At 31.4% G+C, this 23,429-nt stretch overlaps 2 protein-coding genes across 7 annotated transcripts in view; one reads left to right on the top strand and one right to left on the bottom strand.

Moving 5' to 3' along the window:
* The window catches only part of LOC100186123 (centrosome-associated protein 350), a 28,202-nt gene extending 10,831 nt beyond the window's left edge, over positions 1 to 17,371 (top strand). For 2 of the 6 annotated variants that reach the window (XR_003396242.1, XR_003396241.1), the window contains exons 18-48: positions 420 to 503; positions 714 to 838; positions 1,160 to 1,297; positions 1,646 to 1,831; positions 2,423 to 2,502; positions 2,689 to 2,852; positions 3,548 to 3,701; positions 4,925 to 5,041; positions 5,403 to 5,485; positions 5,994 to 6,140; positions 6,780 to 6,879; positions 7,100 to 7,178; positions 7,477 to 7,518; positions 7,911 to 8,052; positions 8,625 to 8,735; positions 9,307 to 9,596; positions 9,906 to 10,068; positions 10,481 to 10,597; positions 10,789 to 10,852; positions 11,277 to 11,337; positions 11,737 to 11,809; positions 12,330 to 12,389; positions 12,583 to 12,660; positions 13,009 to 13,035; positions 13,636 to 13,746; positions 14,346 to 14,407; positions 15,076 to 15,168; positions 15,611 to 15,712; positions 16,286 to 16,402; positions 16,730 to 16,858; positions 17,228 to 17,371. Coding sequence is in view for 1 of the 6 variants with exons in the window: in XM_026836131.1 (XP_026691932.1) it covers positions 420 to 503; positions 714 to 838; positions 1,160 to 1,297; positions 1,646 to 1,831; positions 2,423 to 2,502; positions 2,689 to 2,852; positions 3,548 to 3,701; positions 4,925 to 5,041; positions 5,403 to 5,485; positions 5,994 to 6,140; positions 6,780 to 6,879; positions 7,100 to 7,178; positions 7,477 to 7,518; positions 7,911 to 8,052; positions 8,625 to 8,735; positions 9,307 to 9,596; positions 9,906 to 10,068; positions 10,481 to 10,597; positions 10,789 to 10,852; positions 11,277 to 11,337; positions 11,737 to 11,809; positions 12,330 to 12,389; positions 12,583 to 12,660; positions 13,009 to 13,035; positions 13,636 to 13,746; positions 14,346 to 14,384 (2,835 nt within the window). In the remaining 5 variants the exon portion in view is untranslated. Of the gene's footprint in view, positions 1 to 419; positions 504 to 713; positions 839 to 1,159; positions 1,298 to 1,645; positions 1,832 to 2,422; positions 2,503 to 2,688; positions 2,853 to 3,547; positions 3,702 to 4,924; positions 5,042 to 5,402; positions 5,486 to 5,993; positions 6,141 to 6,779; positions 6,880 to 7,099; positions 7,179 to 7,476; positions 7,519 to 7,910; positions 8,053 to 8,624; positions 8,736 to 9,306; positions 9,597 to 9,905; positions 10,069 to 10,480; positions 10,598 to 10,788; positions 10,853 to 11,276; positions 11,338 to 11,736; positions 11,810 to 12,329; positions 12,390 to 12,582; positions 12,661 to 13,008; positions 13,036 to 13,635; positions 13,747 to 14,345; positions 14,409 to 15,075; positions 15,169 to 15,610; positions 15,713 to 16,285; positions 16,403 to 16,729; positions 16,859 to 17,227 lie in introns of those variants that run through there. The other 4 variants (XR_003396243.1, XR_003396244.1, XR_003396245.1 and 1 more) reach the window with 4 other exon arrangements.
* Positions 17,372 to 18,337: 966 nt separating this feature from the next.
* LOC104266065 overlaps positions 18,338 to 23,429 on the bottom strand; it is an 11,506-nt gene continuing 6,414 nt past the window's right edge. Inside the window, exons 11-21 of the mRNA XM_018813193.2 lie at positions 23,066 to 23,223; positions 22,523 to 22,560; positions 22,018 to 22,089; positions 21,876 to 21,935; positions 21,617 to 21,807; positions 21,100 to 21,242; positions 20,740 to 20,881; positions 20,225 to 20,370; positions 19,398 to 19,532; positions 18,929 to 19,114; positions 18,338 to 18,526 (exon numbers count right to left, since the gene is read on the bottom strand). Coding sequence (XP_018668738.1) covers positions 18,383 to 18,526; positions 18,929 to 19,114; positions 19,398 to 19,532; positions 20,225 to 20,370; positions 20,740 to 20,881; positions 21,100 to 21,242; positions 21,617 to 21,807; positions 21,876 to 21,935; positions 22,018 to 22,089; positions 22,523 to 22,560; positions 23,066 to 23,223 — 1,415 coding nt within the window. The 3' untranslated portion in view covers positions 18,338 to 18,382. The remainder of the gene's footprint in view (positions 18,527 to 18,928; positions 19,115 to 19,397; positions 19,533 to 20,224; positions 20,371 to 20,739; positions 20,882 to 21,099; positions 21,243 to 21,616; positions 21,808 to 21,875; positions 21,936 to 22,017; positions 22,090 to 22,522; positions 22,561 to 23,065; positions 23,224 to 23,429) is intronic.

The raw sequence follows: 23,429 nt of genomic DNA, 5'->3' as shown, positions 1-23,429 counted from the left end.
TTACTTTGTGAGTGATTATTTTTTTGGATTTTTTTTTTATTCATGGCTGATAATTTGGGCATCCCATTAGTGACCACTGGGTTGGAGCAATTGTTACTAATTGTCTTGCCTAAGGACAAATACGCCTACAATGGTAGCAGCATTGAGCCTTGATCCCATTACCTCTAGGTTAGAGGCAGGCGCGCTAACCACTTTGCCACAGTGATGGACTTCATAAGTTAAGACTCTGGTATACAACAGGGCATGTTATTGGTATTTTAACGAGATACCCTAATGATATTTTATTAACTGTTCATATAACAGTGATACTGAAAAGCAAAAATTGACAAAACAAATTTAAAAATTTTAAAAAATCTTAGTCAATGCCACAAATTTCTTGTTTAGTAATTTTTTATATAAACCTTTGAATTTTTTCATAGTCCCGACAACTTGAACATCAGCGAGAACTTGATCGATTAGCCCAGGAAGCCAAAGCTGCTGCTGAGATCAAATATTCGTTAGAAGTGAGTACTGTACACACGGAAGTTTATCTTAAGCTAATTACCTATTTTTTTCACTCTTTTTAATTTTTTTTTTCTTTTTCCCTTTTTTTTTTAAATTTTATGAGCTTGTCAAGATCTTAATAAAAATTTCTTAAATTTCATTTTTCAATAATTTTTTTTTTTGTGAAAATATTTTAGTAATTAATATTTTAATAAATGGATTATATTTAGCAGAAGAAAGAATCATCAGCTGAACCTGAGAGTGAATATGCCATAGTACCACCAGTCTCCAGTGAATATGATACCAATGTACCACCCCTTTCCTCACTACGAATGCACTCATATGCCTTATATTCGTAAGTTTTGTTTGTTTATTTTCTTTCTTTTCTTTTGTATATTTATTTACTTTTTATTTTTGTTTTCTTTTGTTTATTATCTTTCTTTCTATTTCTATTTTTATGTTTATTATCTTTTTTTCTATTTCTTTCGTTTATTTATTTAATTTTTATTTTGTTTTTTATCTTTCTTTTTATTTCTTTTTTTATTATTTTTTTTAAATTTCCAATTCTTTTATTTATCTTTCATTCTATTTATGTTTCCTTGTTTTATTTTCTTTTTATTGTCTTTCAATCTATATATTTTTTTGTTAATTTATTTTATTTCTATTTTATTTTTAGTGAAGACAGCACATTGGAAGGGACTTCCCCTGACAGCTCTTTATCAATCAAACTAAAATCACCTGCTGGGAAATCCCCGGTTCGAACATTTCGAAACGAGTACTCTGATGACAGTAAAAGTATTTCCGAAGATATCAGGTATTTAAGTTTATTTTCAAGATTTAAACATTACGTACAGTTTTTCACTTTTATTTAGTGATGTATAAGATAATCTGATAACTTTATTTGTCTCTTCGATCATGGTAACAAAGATTTAGAAATATTTTTTATATTAAACGAAAGGCCGAATAGCGACAGAACAACAGTTGTTAAAACACGCTTACAGTTAAAAACATATTTACATTTATTTGAAAGAAAATAAGCGTGGTCGCTACGCCTAGCTAATATTTCTGTCTTAATTTATTAAAATTAAGATGGTATCATTAAAATTCTGCAATGCGTAGAAACAAAACTTATAGTTTTTCTCACAGCTAACATATATTTCAGCTTATCAGTAACAAAGGAACCATCCACCTCCAGCATACACGATGATATAACAGCCAGTACATCGGATACAATACACGATAAAGATGATTCACTCGACACAAGCGTTACATTCGACGAAAGTTTAACTGAGGATGAAATAGCTGAAATATCAAGACGAGCTATTGTGCCTTCGGAAAGCCAGAGGCGGTAAGTTGCATTATATTTGGTAGGGTGGGGTAAGATGGGACCTGTTTCATACTATTTTCTCCTTTCATTTGGTGGTAAACAAAGAATATTTACAGAATTATTGTAGGGTTAGGTAAGATGTGGCTCGTTTTTATTCTATTTTCTCGTCCAACTTGGTAGTTAACGAATAACATTTTCAGAATTAGATAGATGATGTTTTTATTCCATTTTCTTCGCCCACTTACTAGTAAACAAAGAATATTTACAGAATTATAGTAGGGTGGGGTAAGATGGGACGTGTTTTTAATCTATTTTCTCGTCGCACTTAATAGTAAACAAAGACATTTTTGAGAATTATAGTAGGGTAGGGTACGATAGAATATGTTTTTATTCTATTTTCTTGCCCCACTTGGTAGTAAACGAAGAATATTTACAGAAAACTTACCCCACAATAAAATATCTCTCTTAATTTTGTTTAAAACATTTTTTTTTGCGTTGCTAATTGTTAAAAAAAACAATCCGAAAAATGGGAAATAAGTGCTAGCAATATACCATCTTACCCCACAATAAAATATCTCTCTTTATTTATGTTTAAACATGTTTTTTTTTTAGTCACCAGCGTAAGCTTGCTTCACCACATCTTGTGAAATCAACATCATATACTGATCCATCATCAGATGAAGCTATGCAGAGTAAATATGTGCTTTTTTATTTGAAAAAAAACCTTTTTTATCAAAAAAAAAATTTCAAAAAAAAAGTTTATATATAAACAAACTTATTCAAAAAACTTAAATAAAAATTATTAAAAAAAAATCATTAAAAAAAATTTGTGGTAAATTTTTACACGTAATAATTATTTACGTCTTCATAACAACCAGACATTAGTGGGAGCCATACACCTCAAACTTCTTTATTTGGAGATTCTGAGTTCAGTGGGTTCAACCAGTTCATGAGTTCGACAGTGCAACAATATAGGTTGGAGCAGGAGGTGCGAGCCAAGCACCGATCAGCTATGCTGAAGTTGAGAGAAAAGGCTATAAAAGTTAGTAGCTTAGTTTCTACATGTGGTAGCTACGTTGTATTCTAGTCTATGTGGCTGGGGTCCCGTTGTGTGGCTTGCATAGGTACGATTCAGGCCAGGATTGGCCCAATACCCCAATAAATTTTTTGAGGGTAAGGTCACACGGTGTGGTACGCCATGAGTCCTAGGATTTGGGAAATTTTACGAATTAGTATTTAATTATAAAAAGATCGGGCATGTTGTGTTTGAAATTTAAAAAAAAATTCTAATTTAAACATTTTTAAATTTTTTTGAAATTCAAACGTTACATGCCTAAGCTTTTTATAAAAAAATACTATTTTGTAAAATTTCACCTAAGCATACTTAATGGAAAATTGAAAAATTTTAAACACCTGGTGTGCTACAAACAGATCGATTTAACAAAGTTTTAAAATCTCTGGTTTACAGTTAGAATGGGGGACTATTTCAAATGATTGTTTAGTTTATCATCATATAGTAGGGTAGGGGAAGATGGGACACCTTTTCATTCTATTTCTCGTCCCATTTAGTAGAAACAAAGAAAATTTAAATGATTATAAAACCGTATCCTCACGACTCCTATAGACCGTTGTAAATTGTTTAAAACACTATCAGGATATTTAAATATTATGTGCTAAAGGTGTCTCCATCTTTCCCCACCCTACTATATATTGGTTGTAATATTTTTCGATTTTCAGGAAAAAACCGAAGCTGAGTTAGCTTGGTTGGAACAGCAGAAGAAAAGTTTCCGCAACAAAGGAGAGGACGATAAAATGCCTCCGATAAAAAAGAAGAAAAGAGCGATTTTGCTACGACTGAAACTTGAAACTGACGGGATCAAAAAATTAAGAGGTTTGAATTTGAACTTAAGCGTAGGCACCAAACTTTTTAAAACGCAGGGGAGGCAGGGTAGTTGGAAGTGCAGTTTTTTTAAAACAAATTTGATGCTCATCTTAAAAGTTTAGGGTAAGCCTGCCTACCCTGACACCCTTAGTTTGACGCCTATGAACGTAAAAGTTGGTATTGTTGGTATCTATGTATATTACCCTATTCTGCGTGGCTGGAAAATGAAAGTCGTTAAACACAGGTGTTCTGTTTCATACACCTCGTGCCAGATTACAGTTACCATGTATGTTACTTAGTGAGTAGGGCTGTGGAAAAGTTAACGGTTAACCGGTTAACCGAACCTATTCGGTTAACCGCCAACGAAAAGTTCAAGTCGTTAACCGAACTATGACGTCATAGGGCATAAACGTATATCAAAATCTGTCATATTTACACGAAAGGCACGTGTTCGTGTTCGTTGATTGTTGTTTTGCAATAAGACAGGGTGCGCAGGGACGCTGTTGCTTTAATCGTGCCCTACAACGGCGATTACGCCATCAATCTTGATTGTTAATACCGCAGGCTAACTAGTTTTGCAACATTATATTGGTGTAATACACAACTTAAATGTTTTCCTCAGCCAAGCAGCATGTTTATTAATGATTACGACATAATAGCAATTCACACTGGCAATTGATTACGACATAATAGCAATTCACACGTTAATAACTGCGTCATAATTGCAATTCACACGTTGATTATTTAGAGGGCAGGTGTTTTAAAACAGGTTTGAATACGAATAAGAAAGCATTACTTTGACCTTAAGAACAATTGCCCGTGTATTGCAAGCATAGTCTATACGTTCGTCGTAAAGTTGCCTTTAAATTCGCGAAAGAAAAGCGATAAACAAGACGCTTTTATTAGGATTACACTAGTATCGGTTAACCGGTTAACCGGTTAAAACTGAACGGTTAACGGTTAAACAAAAATTGGGAAAATCCACAGCCCTATTAGTGAGTGATTTTTTTGGATTGTTTTTATCTATATCTGATAATTTGGACAACTGATTAGTGACCACTGGGTTGAAGCAATTGTCGTTAATTGTCTTGCCGAAGGACATATATGCCACAATGGTAGCAAGGACGAGCCTTTAACCCATTACCTCTGGGTTACAGGCAGGCCCGCTAACCAAAACATGTAAGTGAGCTACTATGCCAGACAATTCTTAACACTGTTATTGTATTTTTTAGCTGCAAACAGAGCTGCAAACCAGGATTATGAGTTGATTTTACAACATCATCAAGATATAAACAGAATTGTGCAAACTACAAATCAAATTAAAGAAAAAATCAAATCTTCGAAAAAATGTAAGTTTTTGTTGTTATAGACTTTTCAATACAGAAAGGTATTAATGATAAAGTGGAAGAAGATGGGACAACTATTCATTTTATTTACTCATCTCATTTGGTATTAACGAAAAAATTTAAAGAATTATTAAATCGTATCCTCACAATTCGAATAGGCTGGTGTTAATTATTTAAAAAATGATCCAGATATTTGGATATTATGTTCCAAAGGTGTCCGTCTTCCCCCACCCTACTATATAACTTGACTTGTATTAAATCTTTGGGGTAATGGGCCAACGCTGGCCTAAATCCTAGGACCTATACCATACCACGCTGCAGGACCTCACCCACACATAACAGAATCAAAATTTAAATTTTTCAGCATCTGACGCCGGTCACGATGATAATCAAACTTCATCCAATCAATCAGAAGATCGTAAAACACCAAGCTTACTCGACCCAAAAGTAAGATCCAATATTATAATTTGCTCTTTCGTTGTTAGTCAATATATATAGTGGGGTGGGGGAAGATGGGGCACTTTTTATTCCATTTTTTTGTCCCATTTGGTAGAAAACAAAGAATATTCAAAGAATTATAAACCGTATCCTCTGACTTCCATAGACTGTTGTTAATTGTTTAAAACACGATCATGATTTTTGGATATTATGTGGTAAAGGTGTCTCGTCTTTCTCCACTTTACTGTATATTGAATATTAGTTAATATAGTACTGTGCGGGAAGATGGGACACCTTTAGCATATAATATCTAAAATATTGTGATCGTGTTTTAAACGATTAACAACGGTCTATGGCTGTTGTGAGGATTTGGTTTTATAATTTTTTGAATGTTTTTTGTTTACTACCAAATGGGACGAGAAAATGGAATAAAAATATGTCCCATTTTTCCCACCCTACTATATACATTAGTTCTTGATTAATAAAGAATTTATATTAGTAATACAAACTTTTACAGAAGGAACTTCACAGAAGTTTAAAGAAAGTCCCGAGTGTGTTGGACGATAGGAAACTTACAACACGGGAAAAAGCTTTGTTGAAACGAAGACGGGACGCCGAACGTTTGCTGGAGTGGAAGAAAAAGTTAGATGAAGAGGAAATAAAAGTAATATAAAAACTAAAAAGATTATTTTATGTGGGTGAGGTCCCGCAGTGTGGCATGCTATGGGTCCTAGGATTTAAGCCGGGATTGGACCATTACCCCAACACCCAGGGTGCTACGGTAGTAATTTTCTATTTTATGTAAGTGAGGTTCCGCAGCGTGGCATGCCATGGGTCTTAGGATCGAGGCCAGTATTGGCACATTACCCCAACACCCAGGGTGCTACCGTAGTAATTTTCTATTCTATGTGGGTAAGGTCCCGCAGTGTGGCACACTGTGTGTTCTAGGATTTAGGCCAGGATTGGCCAATTGCCCCAACACCCAGAGTGCTACCGCATGGACCAATATTTGGGGCCTGCCACTTTTCCGAAGGAGGGCGACAAGGGCTTTAATGGTAATGAATGGAATTTCTTATATTCTGCATTGTGTATTGTAGGGTGGGGGGAGATGGGACACCTTTTTATTCTATTTTCTCTTACCATTTTGTAGTAAACAAAAACACTAGCTATAAAACTGTATCCTCACGACTGCCATAGACCGTTGTTAATTGTTTAAAACATGATCCGGATATTTGGATATTATGTGCTAAACGTGTCCCGTCTTCCCTCACCCTACTATATGTTTTATTTTATTTTAACACAGGTTATGAACATGGAAAAGAGAGCAATATCAGCATGGGATGGTAAACCATTACATGAAGTTGATAAACCTGACTCTAAAGTTAAAACAACCAACATGAAACGTAAGTGTGTATATTTTCTTTTTTTTGTAATGTTTATTTTTGTTTTAAATTTATTGTTTTTTTAATGTTTATTTTGGTTTTAAATGTTAATTTTTTGGTTTTTTTAAATATTATTTTTTTAAATATTATTTTTTTGTCTTTTAATATTTATATTTGTTTCAACAATTTATTTTTTTTTAAATAGATTTTTGTTTTAAATATTTACCAAACGTAAATTCAGGATCTAAAGGTTACCAAGGTAAAGATGAAGTTACAACTCATGATAATTCTTCACTGGATGAAATAACACAACTTTCAAAGTAAGTTTTTCTTGTCCCATTTGGTGGTAAACAAAAAACATTTAAAGAATTATAAAACCGTATCTTCAAGACTTTCATAGACCGTTGTTAATTGTTTAAAACACGATCAAAATATTTTAATATTATGTGCTTCATGTGCCCCGTCTTTCCCACCATACTATAATTGAAATAGAAAATTAAAAAATTCCCAAAGTTTTACATATTGTATTGTTCCAAAAACATTACAAACAACTTAAATATTTTATTGTCATTGTTAAATTTTACATTTTTTTTTTATCTTTTTATTTATATTCCATAGATCTAATGAAGGGAGAAGTGAAGCAAAGTCAGATTCAATCAGGTAAAAACAATTGTGTTTAATTAGCTTTTTCTCATGGGTACTAATTAAAAGCTGCAAATTTAAATCCTAATGAATAAAAGAAGTTGAGTGTTTCTTGTTATTGGGGCTTATGGTTTAAATTGATTGTTTTAAATTTACCTCTTTTTTAAAAAAAAATTTTTTTTAGTAGGGTGTGGAAAGACAGGACACATTTAGCACATAATTTCCAAACTTTTTAGTGTTTCAAACAATTAACAACAATCTATGGAAGTCAAGAGAATACAGTTTTATAATTTTTTAAATTGTGTATCCCCCCACAATACTATATCAACTAAAATCTGAAAATTTAATTCCTAACAAACAAAGAAGTATACGTATAAATATATTTTTTTAATTTAACATTTTTTTTCTAGCCTTGCATCAGCCATCCATAGTTCAACGCATGCAAATAATTTCAACAAAGACTCGATGGAAAGTTTATCAGATGAATCATTCTCGCAAACACAATCGGAAACTGAACAAAGTGATGTTGAATGGAGAGTTTATGCTTTGAAGGTAAAACTCTAATTTTGATTTTATTTTGATGTTATAATATAGTGCTTTAAACAAAAAGTTGGATATCAACTTATTCGATAGGTTATTGTCCATTTTTTATAGATCATTTTGACTTTAATTTAAGAAAATTTATTAACTATGATAGTACTGATGTTTTTGACTTTATTTTTCAAAAATTTTTTACTTTTTCTTTGAAAGAAATTGTTAGTTATGATAGTATTAATGTTTTTGACTTTAATTTGAAAAAATTGTTACTTTCTGTTTGAAAAAAATCGTTAAATATGATCATATTTATGTGTTTGACTTTAATTTAAGAAAATTTGTTAATTTCTGTTTAGAAAAAGTTGTTTAGATAGTATTAATAATTTTGACTATAATTTGAGCAAGTTTGTTAATTTCTGTTAAAAAAAGTTGTTTAGATAGTATTAATGTGTTTCACTTTAATTTTAAAAAAAAAGTTATTTTCTGCATAATGTTTAGCTTGCCTTAAAAAAAGGTTTGTCACATTTGATTAAGCTGAAGGAATTTAACATTAACACCATCAGAAATACAAAGTATTTTACTTTTTATAGGAAGAATTAAAGAAATGTCAACTAACTGCTGAACGTTTGAAAAAGCAACAAAAGAAAAAACACAAAGAACAACTTCGTGCTCAAGAAGAAAGTTTGAAAAATCAAATAAAGGTGAAAAATTTGTTCCACATTAATTTAAAGCCGACATTTTCTAAATTTTACAGTCTCTAAGCATAAGCCACCAACCCCTAAATTAGTCTACAAAAACTTATAGTCTATAATTTTCTTTCAATTAAATGTAAATATATTTTAACTGTAAGTATGTTTAACAACTGTTGTTTTTGTCGCTATATTCTGTTTTATCTTTTAAATTATTTCTAAATCTTCGCTACCGTAATTGAAGAGACAAATAAAAGTATTATTATTAATTTTAATATAACCCCTTTTTCCTTTTAATTTTATGAAAAATAGTTCAATTCGTTTTTTTCATTTATTTTGATGAAACATAGTTTAACATTATTACAATACAGGCCTACAAAAATAGTATAATTTGTAACATTACTACAATACAGACATGCAAAAATAGTTCCAATTTTTTTACATTTTTAAAACACAGGCATACAAAAATAGTTTAATTTGTAACATTACTACAATACAGGCATACAAAAACAGTTCAATTTTTCACATTTTTAAAATACAGGCATACGAAAATAGTTTAATTTGTAACATAATTACAATACAGGCGTACAACTCATACATCAGGAAAACTCAAACTGAACTTGAGCAAGAAATTGATCACGCTACAAATAACACATCGTCTCATCAACCTCACATCGGTGGCCATGCGTCAACCAAACCACAAATACGGAGTCCTCGTAAAAATGAGCAGTACATGAAGTCATCACGTGCATTGAGGTCAGCGATTCCTGTGAATGTATCATCACCTGACGCTTCACCGCGAGCGGGATCACAAAAACAAATCATCTCACGAGTTCACACGAAGAGTAAATCGGACTCCGACAGTAGCACCCGGTATGTAATATATATATAGTATGGAACACCTTTAGCACATAATATCCAAATATCTTGATCGTGTTTTAAACAATTAACAATGGTCTATGGGAGTCGTGAAGATACAGTTTTATAATTCTTTAAATTTTCTTTATTTACGACGAAAAAAAAGAAATAAAATGTCCCATCTTCCCCCACTCCACTGTATTACTCTACGTTCTAACACTTTTTCATTCTCTTTTCTCGTCCTATATGGTAGTATACAAAGAACCGTCAAAGAATTATAAAACTGTATCATACAATATCAACCATAACTTAATCTTTCCACAGCAGTTCCAGCAGATCCTTAAGTTTTGACGATGACCAACATGTCTTCCATGATGAAATGTCGTTCAAACCAAACTTTCCTTCAACAAACAAACTTGAACCATCAGTTAAACATGGGACATCTGATGATGTGAAAAAGGAAATAATTGCAAATGCAGAAAAATCGGTAAAGTTTTACCTGTATGTTTTGTTTTTTAAAAGTTAACTTTTTTTAAAAAAATTTGAAATTCAGATTTTCAGTGTGAATTTTTTGCAATTTTTTGAATTTGGATTTTAAATGTTACCTTTTTTAATGTGGGGTTATTTGTGTTTAAGTGCAAATGCAGAAAAATATAATAACTGTATGATTTATGCAAAAAAATGGTAACGATTTTCCCTGTATGTGTTATATTTTAAATGTAAACTTTTTAAAAATGTTTAGATTTTAAGTGTAAAATTTTTGATTTTTTTTTATTCTTAATTTATATCATAAATGTAAACTTTTTGGAATTTTTTAAATTTCAAATTTAGATTTTAGGTGTAAATTTTTTTTGTCAATTTTTTTTTATTTTAAATGTAAACTCCTTGAATATAAACAGGTCCAACCACCACCGTTACCCAAGAAAGCATCTCAAATCTTAAAAACTGAGAAAACAGAAAAGATTGAAGAGGAGAAAAAAGTTCAGGACGTAAAACAACACTTGATAAATGATCAGGTTTGAAAAATCTTTTTTTTTTGGCTCGATTTCATTAAAAAGTCATCACAATACAATACCAAAAGCGATAATTATTTAAGTTCACAGAAATGATTCTCTAGCAGTTAAAAACATTTTAAACTAAATTCTAATCAATTTTATTACTTTGTTATCTGATTTATCTTATATTTTCCAATGATTGTCTTTTTCAGTCCAACAAACTTGATGAAAATGTCTCTCCACACCACGAACCACCATTTAAACATCATGAACAAGGTAAATATAATTCATATCATCTGTAATTCTTACACACAGTGATAAGTGTATCAATAAATGTATAGTTTGGTACTCATTTATTTGAAGTCCAATCTTAGTAATTTTAATATGTGGTTCCAAAAAACAGTTTTGCTTTTAATTTTTTTTTCTTCTAAAAATACAATTTTTTTGTGAATTTTTTTTTAAATACAAAATTTAAAAATACAATTTTTGGCTTATAAGAATCGTGAGGGTACAGTTTTTAATTCTTTAAATGTTCTTTGTTTACTACCAAATGGGACGATAAAATATAATGAAAGGTGTCCCATCTCAGCCCACCCTACTCTATTTTAGTTACAACATTATAATTACTCGAGTAACATGTATTATTTTACAGATTTTGAGTAAAAAATTTTCTAAAAGTTTTATTCTGTTTATTTTACAGAAGAAAGTGATTCAAACTTTGTTAAAGAAGATTCAACATTAATTGAAGAAGTTGAGAATAGGTAATACTGTTTTTAAATTAGTTGTTAAACGCAGTTGCTATTGTTCATTTTAATTTTAATCAACGAAGTTAATTTTTTTTAACCAAAATCAATGAAATAAAATTATGCCTTATATTTAAGGTGCTATGTTTATTTTTAGACTGACCAAAAAAAAAAACTGACCAAAACAAAAATTTATTTAAAAAATCTTATGGGCTGTTATGTTAATATTTAGAGGGACCAAAAAAAATTTTTTCCAGTAATTTCCAGTAACCTTTTATTTTTTTTGTAAATTAACATAAAAAATTTCCAGTAACATTATTTGGGTTTCTACAAAACTAAATTTGTGTTTTATGCGACTTTTTGAACAATTTTGGTCGTTATCTAGCAATTTTATGACAATTAATGTTTTATACCCAGGGTAAAAGATGACATTCTTAACAAACCTCTGACCGAAGAAATTGTGAAAACTATTTGGAATGAAATATTAGAAGTAAGATTCTGTGAATATATGTCATTTAGACCAATTTATTGGGTGTTTTATAAATTTGAAAGTGTAAAAATGTTGTTCAGTTCTTATTCCTAACTTTTCGTCAACCACTAAAATACACATTCGATTGCTAGTTATAGTTTTATATATATTTATAAACAAAAAATATGATTTTTATGCCCAAAAAGTATGAATATATACGCAAGAAAATATGATTTTTATTTGCAAAAAATATAATTATATACTCAAAAAATTTGATTTTTATACATAAAAAAATATAAATATATACGCAAAAAATATAATTTTTATACACAAAAATATGAATATACGCAAAAAAAATATGATTTTTGTGTTTGTAAAAAGCTAAAAACATACTGTACTGTTACAAAATTGGCACACAACATTTTCACTGCTATAATATGAATGGCTGGGAAATGAACTGTTTTTAAATACAATTGAGTTTATATACACAGTTTAAAAGATTAATAAATTAGTAATCTTAACATGAATCATATTTTAACAGGAAAGTCTAGATGTAGTTTTGTCAAAAACAAGCCCTCCTTCTACCCATATCAGCAAAACTGTAAGTATTTTCTATTAAAAGTTTAAAATAACAAACCGGATAAATAAAACCAACAGAAAAAAAACAAAATCATTGTGACATATTTGAACTAAAGTTGGACTGAGGCTGCAATAAAATGCATAATAGTACCAGCAAAAAAATACAATTTTAAACTTTTTTTTCTCTATGTTTTTTTAACCATTTATTTTTGAAGGTGAAAGAGACACCAAGTGTTGAAGACTCGTTGATCGATAATTTGTTGAACTCGCTGTTGAATGACGCAATAAACCATGTATGTGTGATGGATGTCATATTATAATATCCCGTTAAAATACTAAAACTACTGAATAATAGAGTACTGTGGGGTAAGATGGGACTTTTTTTTATTTTTTTGTTCCATTTGGTGGTAAACAAAGAACATTGAAAAAATTATAAAACCGTATCCTCACGACTCCCATAGATCATTGTTAATTGTTTAAAACACGATCAGGATATTTGGAAATTATGTGCTAAAGTGGTCCTGTCTTCCCCCACACTATATACAAAAAAATAGTTTTACATAAATAAAGATATAGAAACATTATATTTTACATGAATATAGTAGTTATATAAAATTATTAATATTTAAATTTTATTTCAGGCTTTATCAGTACGTCACAAGCAACCGGTAAGTAATATTTTTATTTGTAAAAATTTAAATTATTGTTTTACTGTCTGTCGCCGTAGCACAGTTGTTTAGCGCACCTGCCTGTAACCCAGAGGTAATGGTTTCAAGGCTTGTCGCTGCTACCATTGTGGCGTATGTGTACTTTAGGCAAGACACTTAACGGCAGTTGCTTTAACCCAGTGGTCACTAATGGGTTGTCTAAATTATCAGCCTTACAAAAAAAATTCACCCATAAAGTAACATACATAGAGCATAGTAACTCGTCAGCTGGGATGAGGTGTATGAAACAGAACACCTGTGGTATAACACGTGTCGTTTTCGGCCATGCGAGGATAAAGTAAGTTGCATTCATTCATATATCACCCTATTTTACCAACTTTATACATGGTCAGCACCAGTGGCTCAGTGGTTTAGGCGCCTTGCGTCGTAACCAAAATGTCCCCGGTTCGATGCTCGACGGGGGTACTAACACTGATCGGCGTATGTGTCCTTGGGCAAGACAACTAACAGACATTGCTCCAACCCAGTGGTCACTAATGAGTTGTCTAAATTGTAAGCCATATCAAATAAATAAAAAAAACAATTTTGTACATTACAAAGGAAAATGAAGAAACAGCTGAGAAATTGCTTGATGAAGTTAAACAGAATGATATGTTGAAAAATTCTGAGTCATTGCCTCGTCCAGTATCGCCCATATTTGGCAGTAGTCAGGTTGGTTTATGTTTGTTGTTTATCCGATGATCATGTTTGTTGTTTATCCGATGATCATGTTTGTTGTTTATCCGATGATCATGTTTGTTGTTTATCCGATGATCATGTTTGTTGTTTATCCGATGATCATGTTTGTTGTTTATCCGATGATCATGTTTGTTGTTTATCCGATGATCATGTTTGTTGTTTATCCGATGATCATGTTTGTTGTTTATCCGATGATCATGTTTGTTGTTTATCCAATGATCATGTTTGTTGTTTATCCGATGATCATGTTTGTTGTTTATCCGATGATCATGTTTGTTGTTTATCTAATATTAAGTTTGTTGCCGTAGCACAGTTGGTTAGCGCCTTCCTCTGACCCAGAGGTAATGGGTTCAGAGCTCTTAGCTGCTACCATTGTGGGCGTATGTGTCCTTGGGCAAGACATTTAACGGCAATTGCTCCAACCCAGTGGCCACTAATAATCACCCACAAAGTAACATACTTGATAACTCGTAAGCTGGCACGAGGTGTATGAAACAAAACACCCGTGTTATAACAACTGTCGTTTTCCGGCCACGCGCGGATAAAAAAAGTTACATTCATTCATTCAACAGGATGACGAATGGTTTGAAGAGGATTTTGGATTTCTCTGAAACAAAAGGAAAACGAACAAATGGTAAGATGAACACAAGTATCACTAGGATTATTGTTGATATTTAATGTCTCAATTTATAAGATATTTATTATTTTTTTCAATAAAATTTTTATTTTCATAAATTACCTATTATTTTCTTAAATAAAATTTTAATGTTTAAAATTTCTTAAATTTTATTTATTTATGATTTTACTTTTTAAATATAATAAAGTTTTATTTGTATAATATGTCTTAACACTCTTAACGCTCGGAAAAAACTATAAAAATTTCCAAAAATGAGCAAATTTTTAATAAAATTACGGATTTATCTTGGTTTTTTAAATATGTTTTCTTTTATTATAATACACTCAATGCATTTTACTCACAACATTACACTTGTTTTTAAATAATGTGTAAAAAGTAAATTTTATAGTTTTACTAAATTTTTATAATATAGTAGGGTGGGGTAAGATGGGACACCTTTAGCACATAATATCCAAATAACCTGATCCAAATGGGACGAAAAAATAGAATGAAAATGTGTTCCATCTTCCCCCACCCTACCATACATTTAGGTGTAGGTTTATTAGCTTTTTAAAATATTTTTTGTTTGTTTTTAAATCCCAGCAGGAAAAAGACTTTGGTTTTTAACTTTAAAAATATTTTTTTTTTACTTTTAAAATTAATTTTTTTTTACTTTTAAATCCCAGCAGGAAAAAGACTTTGATGATGGTTGGATGTTGAATGTTTCCAACCCTGTGGTTTATGAACGGAATAATATTCAACAATTGGTTCACCAAGCTGTAAGTACACTAGTGTATGTTATGCTACTATGTGGTTTGTATCAAAAGATATAGTTAGATTAATGTTATGTTTTCATACTTTTTCTCAAACAATTTTGTAGTAAACAAAAAATATTTACAAAATTTTATTACTGTTTGCTTAGGATTTTAAAAAAGCCTTTTTAAAATTGTTTAAAATATATAGTAGGGTGGGGGAAGATGGAATACCTTTTCATACTATTTTCTCAAACCATTTGGTAGTAAACAATGAGCATTTAAAGAATTGTAAAACCGTATCCTCACGACCCCTATAGACCATTGTTAATTGTTTCAAACTCGGTCAGGATATTTAGATTTATGTGCTAAAGGTGTCTCATCTTCCCCCACCCTACTATACTATGTCATGAAATAGGGGAGATAATGGTATCCCATTTTACCCCACAATAATATAACTTTTTTTCAGATTAACAGTAAACATGAGCATGAAAGAAATGCTGGTGAATTGATCCCTGCATCGTTTGGTGAAGAACCAACAGAGTTATTCGAACAAAGTGTTGCTGACCTGGTACTAATTCACTACCAAACTATGCTATCCCCTTGTGGCCTGCCTATAACCCAGAGGTTATGGGTTCAATGCTTGTCACTGCTATCATTGTTGGTGTATGTGTTCGTAGGCAAGAAATTTAACAATTGCTACAATCCAGTGGTCACTAATGGGTTGTTCAAATTGTAGTTCATATAGAAAAAAAACAATTACCCACAAAGTTACATTAGTGGTAACTTGTAAGCTTGCATGAGGTGTATAAAACAAAGCACTTGTGTTTTTACTGACTGGGAATTTTAACGGCAATTGCTCTAACCCAGTGGTCACTAATTGTCCAAATTATCAGTCATACAGAAAAAATAATCACCCGCAAAGTAACTCATAAGCAAACACAAGGTGTATGAAACAGAACATCCGTGTTATTATAACGTCTGTCATTTCTCAACCACGCGAAAATAAAGCATGTTACATTCAATTTTTTAAAATCCACATTCAATTTTTTAACAAGTTACATTCAATCTTTTAAATTTACTTTAAATTTTTTAGCAAGTTACGTTTAATTTTTACAATCTAATTATTAATTTTTTTTGTTAGGTTCACCACTTAATGCCCCAAGTGCTTCCACAATCAACCGAACCAGCATATTCAAATGAGGGAATTAAATTAAAGAAGAAAAAACATTCAGTCAAGGCCTTGTCACAATTTAAATCGGTAATTAAAAGTTGAATTTGTTGTTACCAAAAAAAAAAATTGTCTGCAACTGGTAGCGACCACTTTTTTTCTTCCAAATAAATGTAAATATATTTTTAACTGTAACATTTTTTAAAAACTGTTGTTTTGTCGTTATAACCTGTCTTTTCGTTTAAAATGTTTTTAAATCTTCGCTACTGTAAAGGAAAAGTTAAATAAAAGTTATTATTATAATGATATTAACAATGTTTTCTGACTGTTCAGATTGCTGAAAAAATATGTTGTAAATTTTACCGCAAATTTTCGAAATATATTTTACTTTGTCACTAAAGTAATTTTATCTTGCAGGATTACTCCAAAAGTGTTTCTCAAGAAGTTGAAAAACTTTTCTTCCCGGACACAAAAGTTGCTTTAAATCAACGCAGTCAATTTAAATGGGGAACACTGAAAAAACGTGATAGAGTTGACTTACTTTTGGTAAGGTTTTATAAGTTTTTGTTTTTATAGCCTGAAAACTTTAATTTCAGTTAACAATTAATAATGTTTATAAGATATTTTTTATTTTATTAATGTTTATACGATTTTTTTGTTATTAATAAAAACTTTAATTTTAATTGATAATAATCAATAAAACCTTTAATTTTAGCTGGTAATTATCAATAAAACTTTTAGTTTAGTTACTAATTATTAATAAAAATTTTATTATACTTTAATTTTTTAGTAATTATGAATAAAAACTTTAATTTTAAAATATTTTGCAAATTTTTAAAACCAAGTATTTTTATACCAAACAATATTTAAAAAAATTATAAAAAATTTTGAAAACCAAATATTTTCAACCAAAAGGTGAACGAACTTCGGAGCGATGAACATACATGGACCGATTATGACGCAGATGAAGTCACTGTGAAGGAACAATTGTATCACATTATGTTTGAACTCCTCATTCAAGATACAATCACGTCATTTAATCGGATCCACTCTCGAAAATCCATGCAACAATAATCGCGTCGTTATTTTACTTTGTGTATGTTATGTGTATGTTACTATTCGAAATATATGATAGATTTTTGTACAAGAAGATAATGTTTATTTGTGTATTTTCTATACTCAATATTGGGAAAAAATATGCTATTAATCAAAATGAGACATATGATATGAGCATAAAGAAAAAAGTCAAAATTTTGACAAGGCAGAAGCTGTGTGCAGATAGTAGAAAGCGTATAATAATAATTGATCTGCTGTTCGTCCAATTGGAACATACATAATTAGCATGAAGTAAAAGGTTTGTGTATGTTACTATTCCAAATATATGATCGATTTTTGTACAAAAAGAGATATTTTTTATTTGTCCAACTAGATAAACGGCAAATTTTAGTTACTTCAAATTTGCAATTAATCTTCTTTTCATCCAAATAGAATAAAAATATAGTATCAAAAAAAATATAAAAAAAGGCAGAAACTGCTTGTGGTTCGTCCAAATATTAGCATCAAGAAAGCGGTAAAAATTTTGACTAGGCAGAAACTGTGTGTGGATAATAGGAAGCATATAACAAATATATTAATCTACACAAATATTTACAGACTTAGATAAAAGTTCCTAGCAGTGAAAATGTAGAAACGGCGCTGGGCAAAGTGGTTAGCTCGCCTGTCTGTAAACCAGAGGTAATAAGTTGGAGGCTCGTCACTGCTACCATTGTAGGCGTATGTGTCCTTGAGCAAGACTCTTATCAGCATTTGCTCAAACCCAGTGGTTACTAATGAGTTGTCCAAATTATCAGCGATACATAAAAAAACAAAAAATAATCACCCACAAAGAAACATACATGGAACTCATAAGCTGACACAAGGTGTATGAACATCCGAGTTTTACAACCATCGTTTTCCGGTCATGCGAGGATAAAGTAAGTTACATTCAAACACACATTTTACATATTTATATAAAAGTTTGCACAGTGCAGTGTAAAAAGAGAAAAATTTTTATTCCCGTCTTTTTGTAATTTATCGTTGGATGTTATAACCGGCTGCTTGTAGTTTGTCCCAGTTTGGCCTTGGTGTTGCTGTAGCACGTAGGTAGTCGAATGGTGACGGCGCATTCAACACACCAGTGTGTAACTTCTCCACTTCTTCAATTACGGAGCGAACCTGACAAAATGCGAATGATATAATATATAGTACTGTGGGGTAAGATGGGCCGTTTTAGCACATGTAATGATATTATATTTAGTACGGGGTAGGATGGGACACCTTTAGCACATACAGCCATGTAATATATAGAATTGCTAGATAAGATAAGACACATATAGCACATACATTGATGTTATGTTTAGTTCTGCGGGGTAAGATGGGACACCTTTAGCACATAATATTCAAATATCCTGATCGTGTTTTAAACAATTAACAACAGTCTATGGGAGTCGTGAGGATGCGGTTTTCTAATTTTTTAAATGTTCTTTGTTTACCACCAAATCAGACAAAAAAATCAAACAAAAATAGACTTCCTCCACCCTATTATATATAAAAAATAAAACAAGACAAAAAACGTACGAATATGTAGAAAAGAGAAAGTCCTAAACTGAGTTCCTGCACTGATGCCAGGTCGAATTGCTCAATGATCGAAAAGGCAGTTTGAGCTTTCTCCAAATTCACTTTTCTTGGATCGATTGCTTGAATTTGCCGACGAAGTCCGTCCTTGCCAGTCTTACCCATTAATGTCTGAATGTTTCCCCATTTCTTTGGATAAAGTACAATTAATTACTATACAATCTCTTTTTAATAGTTTTTCTTTTCCAGTCATTAACATTATGTTCATACATTATCACCCACAAAGTAACATACTTGGTAACTCGTAAGCTGGCACAAGGTGTTAAACCCGTGTGATATCGACTGTCGTTTTCCAGCCACGCGAGGATAAAGTAAGTTACATTCATTCATTCATTTTCATTATTTTAATTTTCACAATAAATGTCAATTTTTTTAAAAAAAAGTATGAAAATAATAATGATATTTCACGAACCTCCAAAAGTTCATTTGGATGACCAAGTATGAGATACACGGCCTTCATAACTCCATGGACACCCGGTGGTGGCTTTCCATAACTTCTTATCTCCGAGACCCGACTTTGGTTTAAATTTAAAACATCACGACGAACCTAATATTTTTAACAAATTATTTATCAGAGGTAGTACATCTTTTAACTATAATATTTTGTCTCTGGTTATGAATTTCCTATTCCTTGGTTTTTATTCTTTTCTCAGACAGCCTATTGGTGAACACTTTTCAGAAAAAATACCGTTTTATGCATATTTAAATGCAATACAATTAACTAGTTCTAGTATCTAAACTTCTGGGTGATTATTCTTTTCTTAGATAACACATTAGTTAACACTTTTTTGAAAAAGTACCGTCTCATACAAATTTAAATGCAGTACTTTTACCTAGTCTAGCTATCTGGGTGATGATTTTTTTCTGAGAAAACCCATATAAAAAAACTTTTCAGAAAAAATACAGTTTTATGCATATTTAAATGCAATACAATTAACTAGTATCTAACTTTCTTGGTTTTTATTCTTTTCTCACACAGCCCATTAGTGAAAACCTTTCAGAGCAAATACCGTCTCATACAACTTTAAATGCAATACATTTACCTAGTCTAGTTTTCTGGGTGAGGGTGATGATTTTTTTTTTTCTCAACCCATTAGGAAAAACTTTTCAGAAAAAATACCATGCAATGCATTTACGTAGTATTAAACTTTCTAGGTGAATATTACTTTCTCAGACAACAAATGAGTGAACACTTTGTCAGAGCAAATACGGTCTCATGCACTATACTGCAATACAAACCTTTTCAAGATACTCCAGTTCACGTTTCATCCGCTTAGCTTGCTTTACTTCTACTGGGAGTTCAGACTCGTAACCTCGTTTTTCAATAATATCAAGTGTAGTAGTGACCAATTCCAAGTCGCGTGTTCTCATTGATCGTTCAAGGTCTATTGGTATGTGTGTATGTGTGTATGTAACTTCTTACCAGAAAATGACAATCTTTAAACACAGATGTTTTCTTTCATACACCTCGTGCCAGCTTACGAGTTATCAAGTATGTTACTTTTTGGGTGATTATTTTAAAAAGGGATTTTTTTATTTGTGGCTAATATTTTGGACAACCCATTATTGACCACTGGGTTGGAGCATTTGCCATTAACTGTCTTGCCCAAGGACACATACGCCCACAATGCTACCTAACAACGAGCCTTGAACCCATTACCTGTGGGTAAAAAGCAGGGGCGCTAACCACTTTGCCCTGCACAGGTCTATTATTGTAATAATAACTCACACACGTTAATGTAACATAAACCCACCATCTTTACAGCGATAAACCTCCAGCAACTTATCTACTGCCGAATGGTCAGACCCACAAAGTTTCCGAAGTTCAAAAGTGAGCTGTTCGACGAGATCGACATCATCATTGTCCATGGCAGCTTTCAGCTTAGCTGTGCAACTCTGTTATTATAAATTATATTTTATATATATATATATAAATTATTAAGCAGTTCAGTAACTTTAATAAAAGAACTGTATTCTGTTCATAAAACTTGAGTACCTTTAATAAAAAAAACGTCATTCTGTGTTTAACCTTTGTTTAAAGGTTACTTTTTTAGGCCGTAAACCCCAGAAAATTATAGATCTGTTAAATTTTAGGAAATGATGATAATTTGCACCTGAATTTTATTCAAGTCTTTTAATAATATTTCTGCATTCTGAATTTCTTGTGATAATTCTTGTTGATGGTTTTTTTGTTTGGCATCAAATATTGCTCTTTGTAAATAATGGACATTTCTTTTTGCCATTGCAAAGCTTAAGCCTATATATATAAAATAGAAGTCATTTTCAAGAGATTTAAAAATTGTTTGCATATTCTATACACCCTTAAGAAAGAAATTAAAAATGTAACTTACTTTATTCTCACGTAGCAGGAAAACGACAGTTGTTAAACACGGGTGTTCTGTTTTATACACCTCGTGTCAGCTTACGAGTTGCCAAGTATGTTACTTTGTGAGTGATTATTTTTTGTGGAATTTTTTTAGTTTTTATGTGTGGCTGATAATTTTGACAACCTATTAGTGACTACAATTGCTGTTAAGTGTCTTGCCCAATCACACATATGCCCACAATGGTGGCAACGAAGAGAACAAACAAGCTTCGGTTGTTTTTAAAGTAAGATTTTATAAAATGCACCTTCTTTGCAGTTTTGCACCGAAATTATTTTTTCCGCAAGTATGACATCACCATCTTTGTCACTTAATTCAAGATTTCGAAAATCTACAAGACTCGCGACAATCAATGATATATCTTTGTTTACAACAGCCTTATGCAAGCGTTCGCGAATAACAGTCTCTTCATCATCAATAGCCTGCACTGGACTGAAGCTAAAACAATTTAAATTTCACTTCTGTTCTGTGTTTTGGTTATGGAAATTATTTAAAAGAAAAGATACCTCTCGTCGGCAGAGGCAGGTGTTAGTGGAGTGTTAACAGCAACTTCAGTTGTTGGCGGTCTGAAATAAACCCCGCACAGTTAATCATTCTACTCCATGCACAAAATATGGCAAACTAAATTTACGAAAAAAATTGACTTACTTTTTAATTTGTTCTGGAGTTTCCGAATCTACCGTCAAAATTTGTGACGAAAACATACTGGTGTTCACAGCACTGCGTGTTAATCAAGTTTAGTTATATAGTAGGGTAGGAAAAGATGGGGCACCTTTTCAATCAATGTTCTTGTCTCATTTGGTAGTAAACAAACAACATTCAAAGAATTATAAAACCAAATCCTCACGACTTCCATAGACCGTTGTTAATTGTTTAAAACACGGTCAGGATATTTGGATATTATGTGCTAAAGGTGTCCCATCTTCCCCCAACGTACTATAATTAGTAACATAACATGCAACAAAAATTAGTAAAAAATAAATAAAATTGGTATAAAGAAAGGGAAGGATTTAGTTAAGATTAAGAATTAGTTTTAGTTATGTTTTTCTTTCCTGACTGGCATAAACAAGACAAAGTAGTTTGGATCATTTGTATTCAACCTTTCAAGATATGGCGTCATAATTTATACATTCGCTTGATTCAGTGAACTCACCGTCCTTTTACGGCAACAGCAACTTTTTCAACTCCCTCCTAAAATATTTTATTATTATATTTAACCAGTAATAAAATATTTTTACTTGAAAAATAAACTGTAATGTCAAAAACTATTGTTTAATATTAACTTAAAGAAGTTATTGGTACCGTCATAACATTAACTCATTTTAACTTTGTTATGAAACTTATGATAAACCAGTGTTATAATATTTTCCCTAAAAAATAACCTGATATGCCAAATGTATATGACATGGGCCATTCCCCATTGTGGAAGGTTATATTCTATAAAATTGCACCACAATTTCAAAACAAATATTGGTATTACAATATTATTAGTAGTTTTAATATATACCATAACCAGATACCACGCTCCAGTGGTTTTATTTTATCAGTGTTTCAAATATACTGTGGTAATTTTTTTGTATAATAAATTGGAGATCTTTTTTCAAGAATTAATTAGCGAATCATGGTTAAAGAACCAGTAAGTATTCTCATCTGTGAAATTTAAGTTAGGCTTGGTATCATTCGTAAAAATTGGAACCTTTTTTTGTGCAGCTATTGGATAATTCCTTGCGCAGCAATAATAAACCACTGCAATGATAATTCCACAAAGAAATATCAAACAAGCAATGACTATGCCCGCAATTTCTGCATCGGAAAGCGGCGCTTCACTGACAGAAACAACTTGGACAGGAGGAACTATAAGAAACAAAAAAATCTGATGATTTTTTAACAACTAGCTTGTTTTTAATTATTGAAACATTTATTATACATAAATGTGGTAACTTGAATGAATGAATGTAACTTACTTTATCCTCGCGTGGCCGGAAAACGACAGTCGTTATCACACGGGTGTACACCTCGCGCCAGCTTACGAGTTACCAAGTATGTTACTTTGTGGGTGA

This window comes from Ciona intestinalis, chromosome 9 (assembly GCF_000224145.3).
Source record: "Ciona intestinalis chromosome 9, KH, whole genome shotgun sequence".
Taxonomy (NCBI): Eukaryota; Metazoa; Chordata; class Ascidiacea; order Phlebobranchia; family Cionidae; genus Ciona; species Ciona intestinalis.
This window is presented reverse-complemented; position numbering and strand designations above follow the sequence as displayed.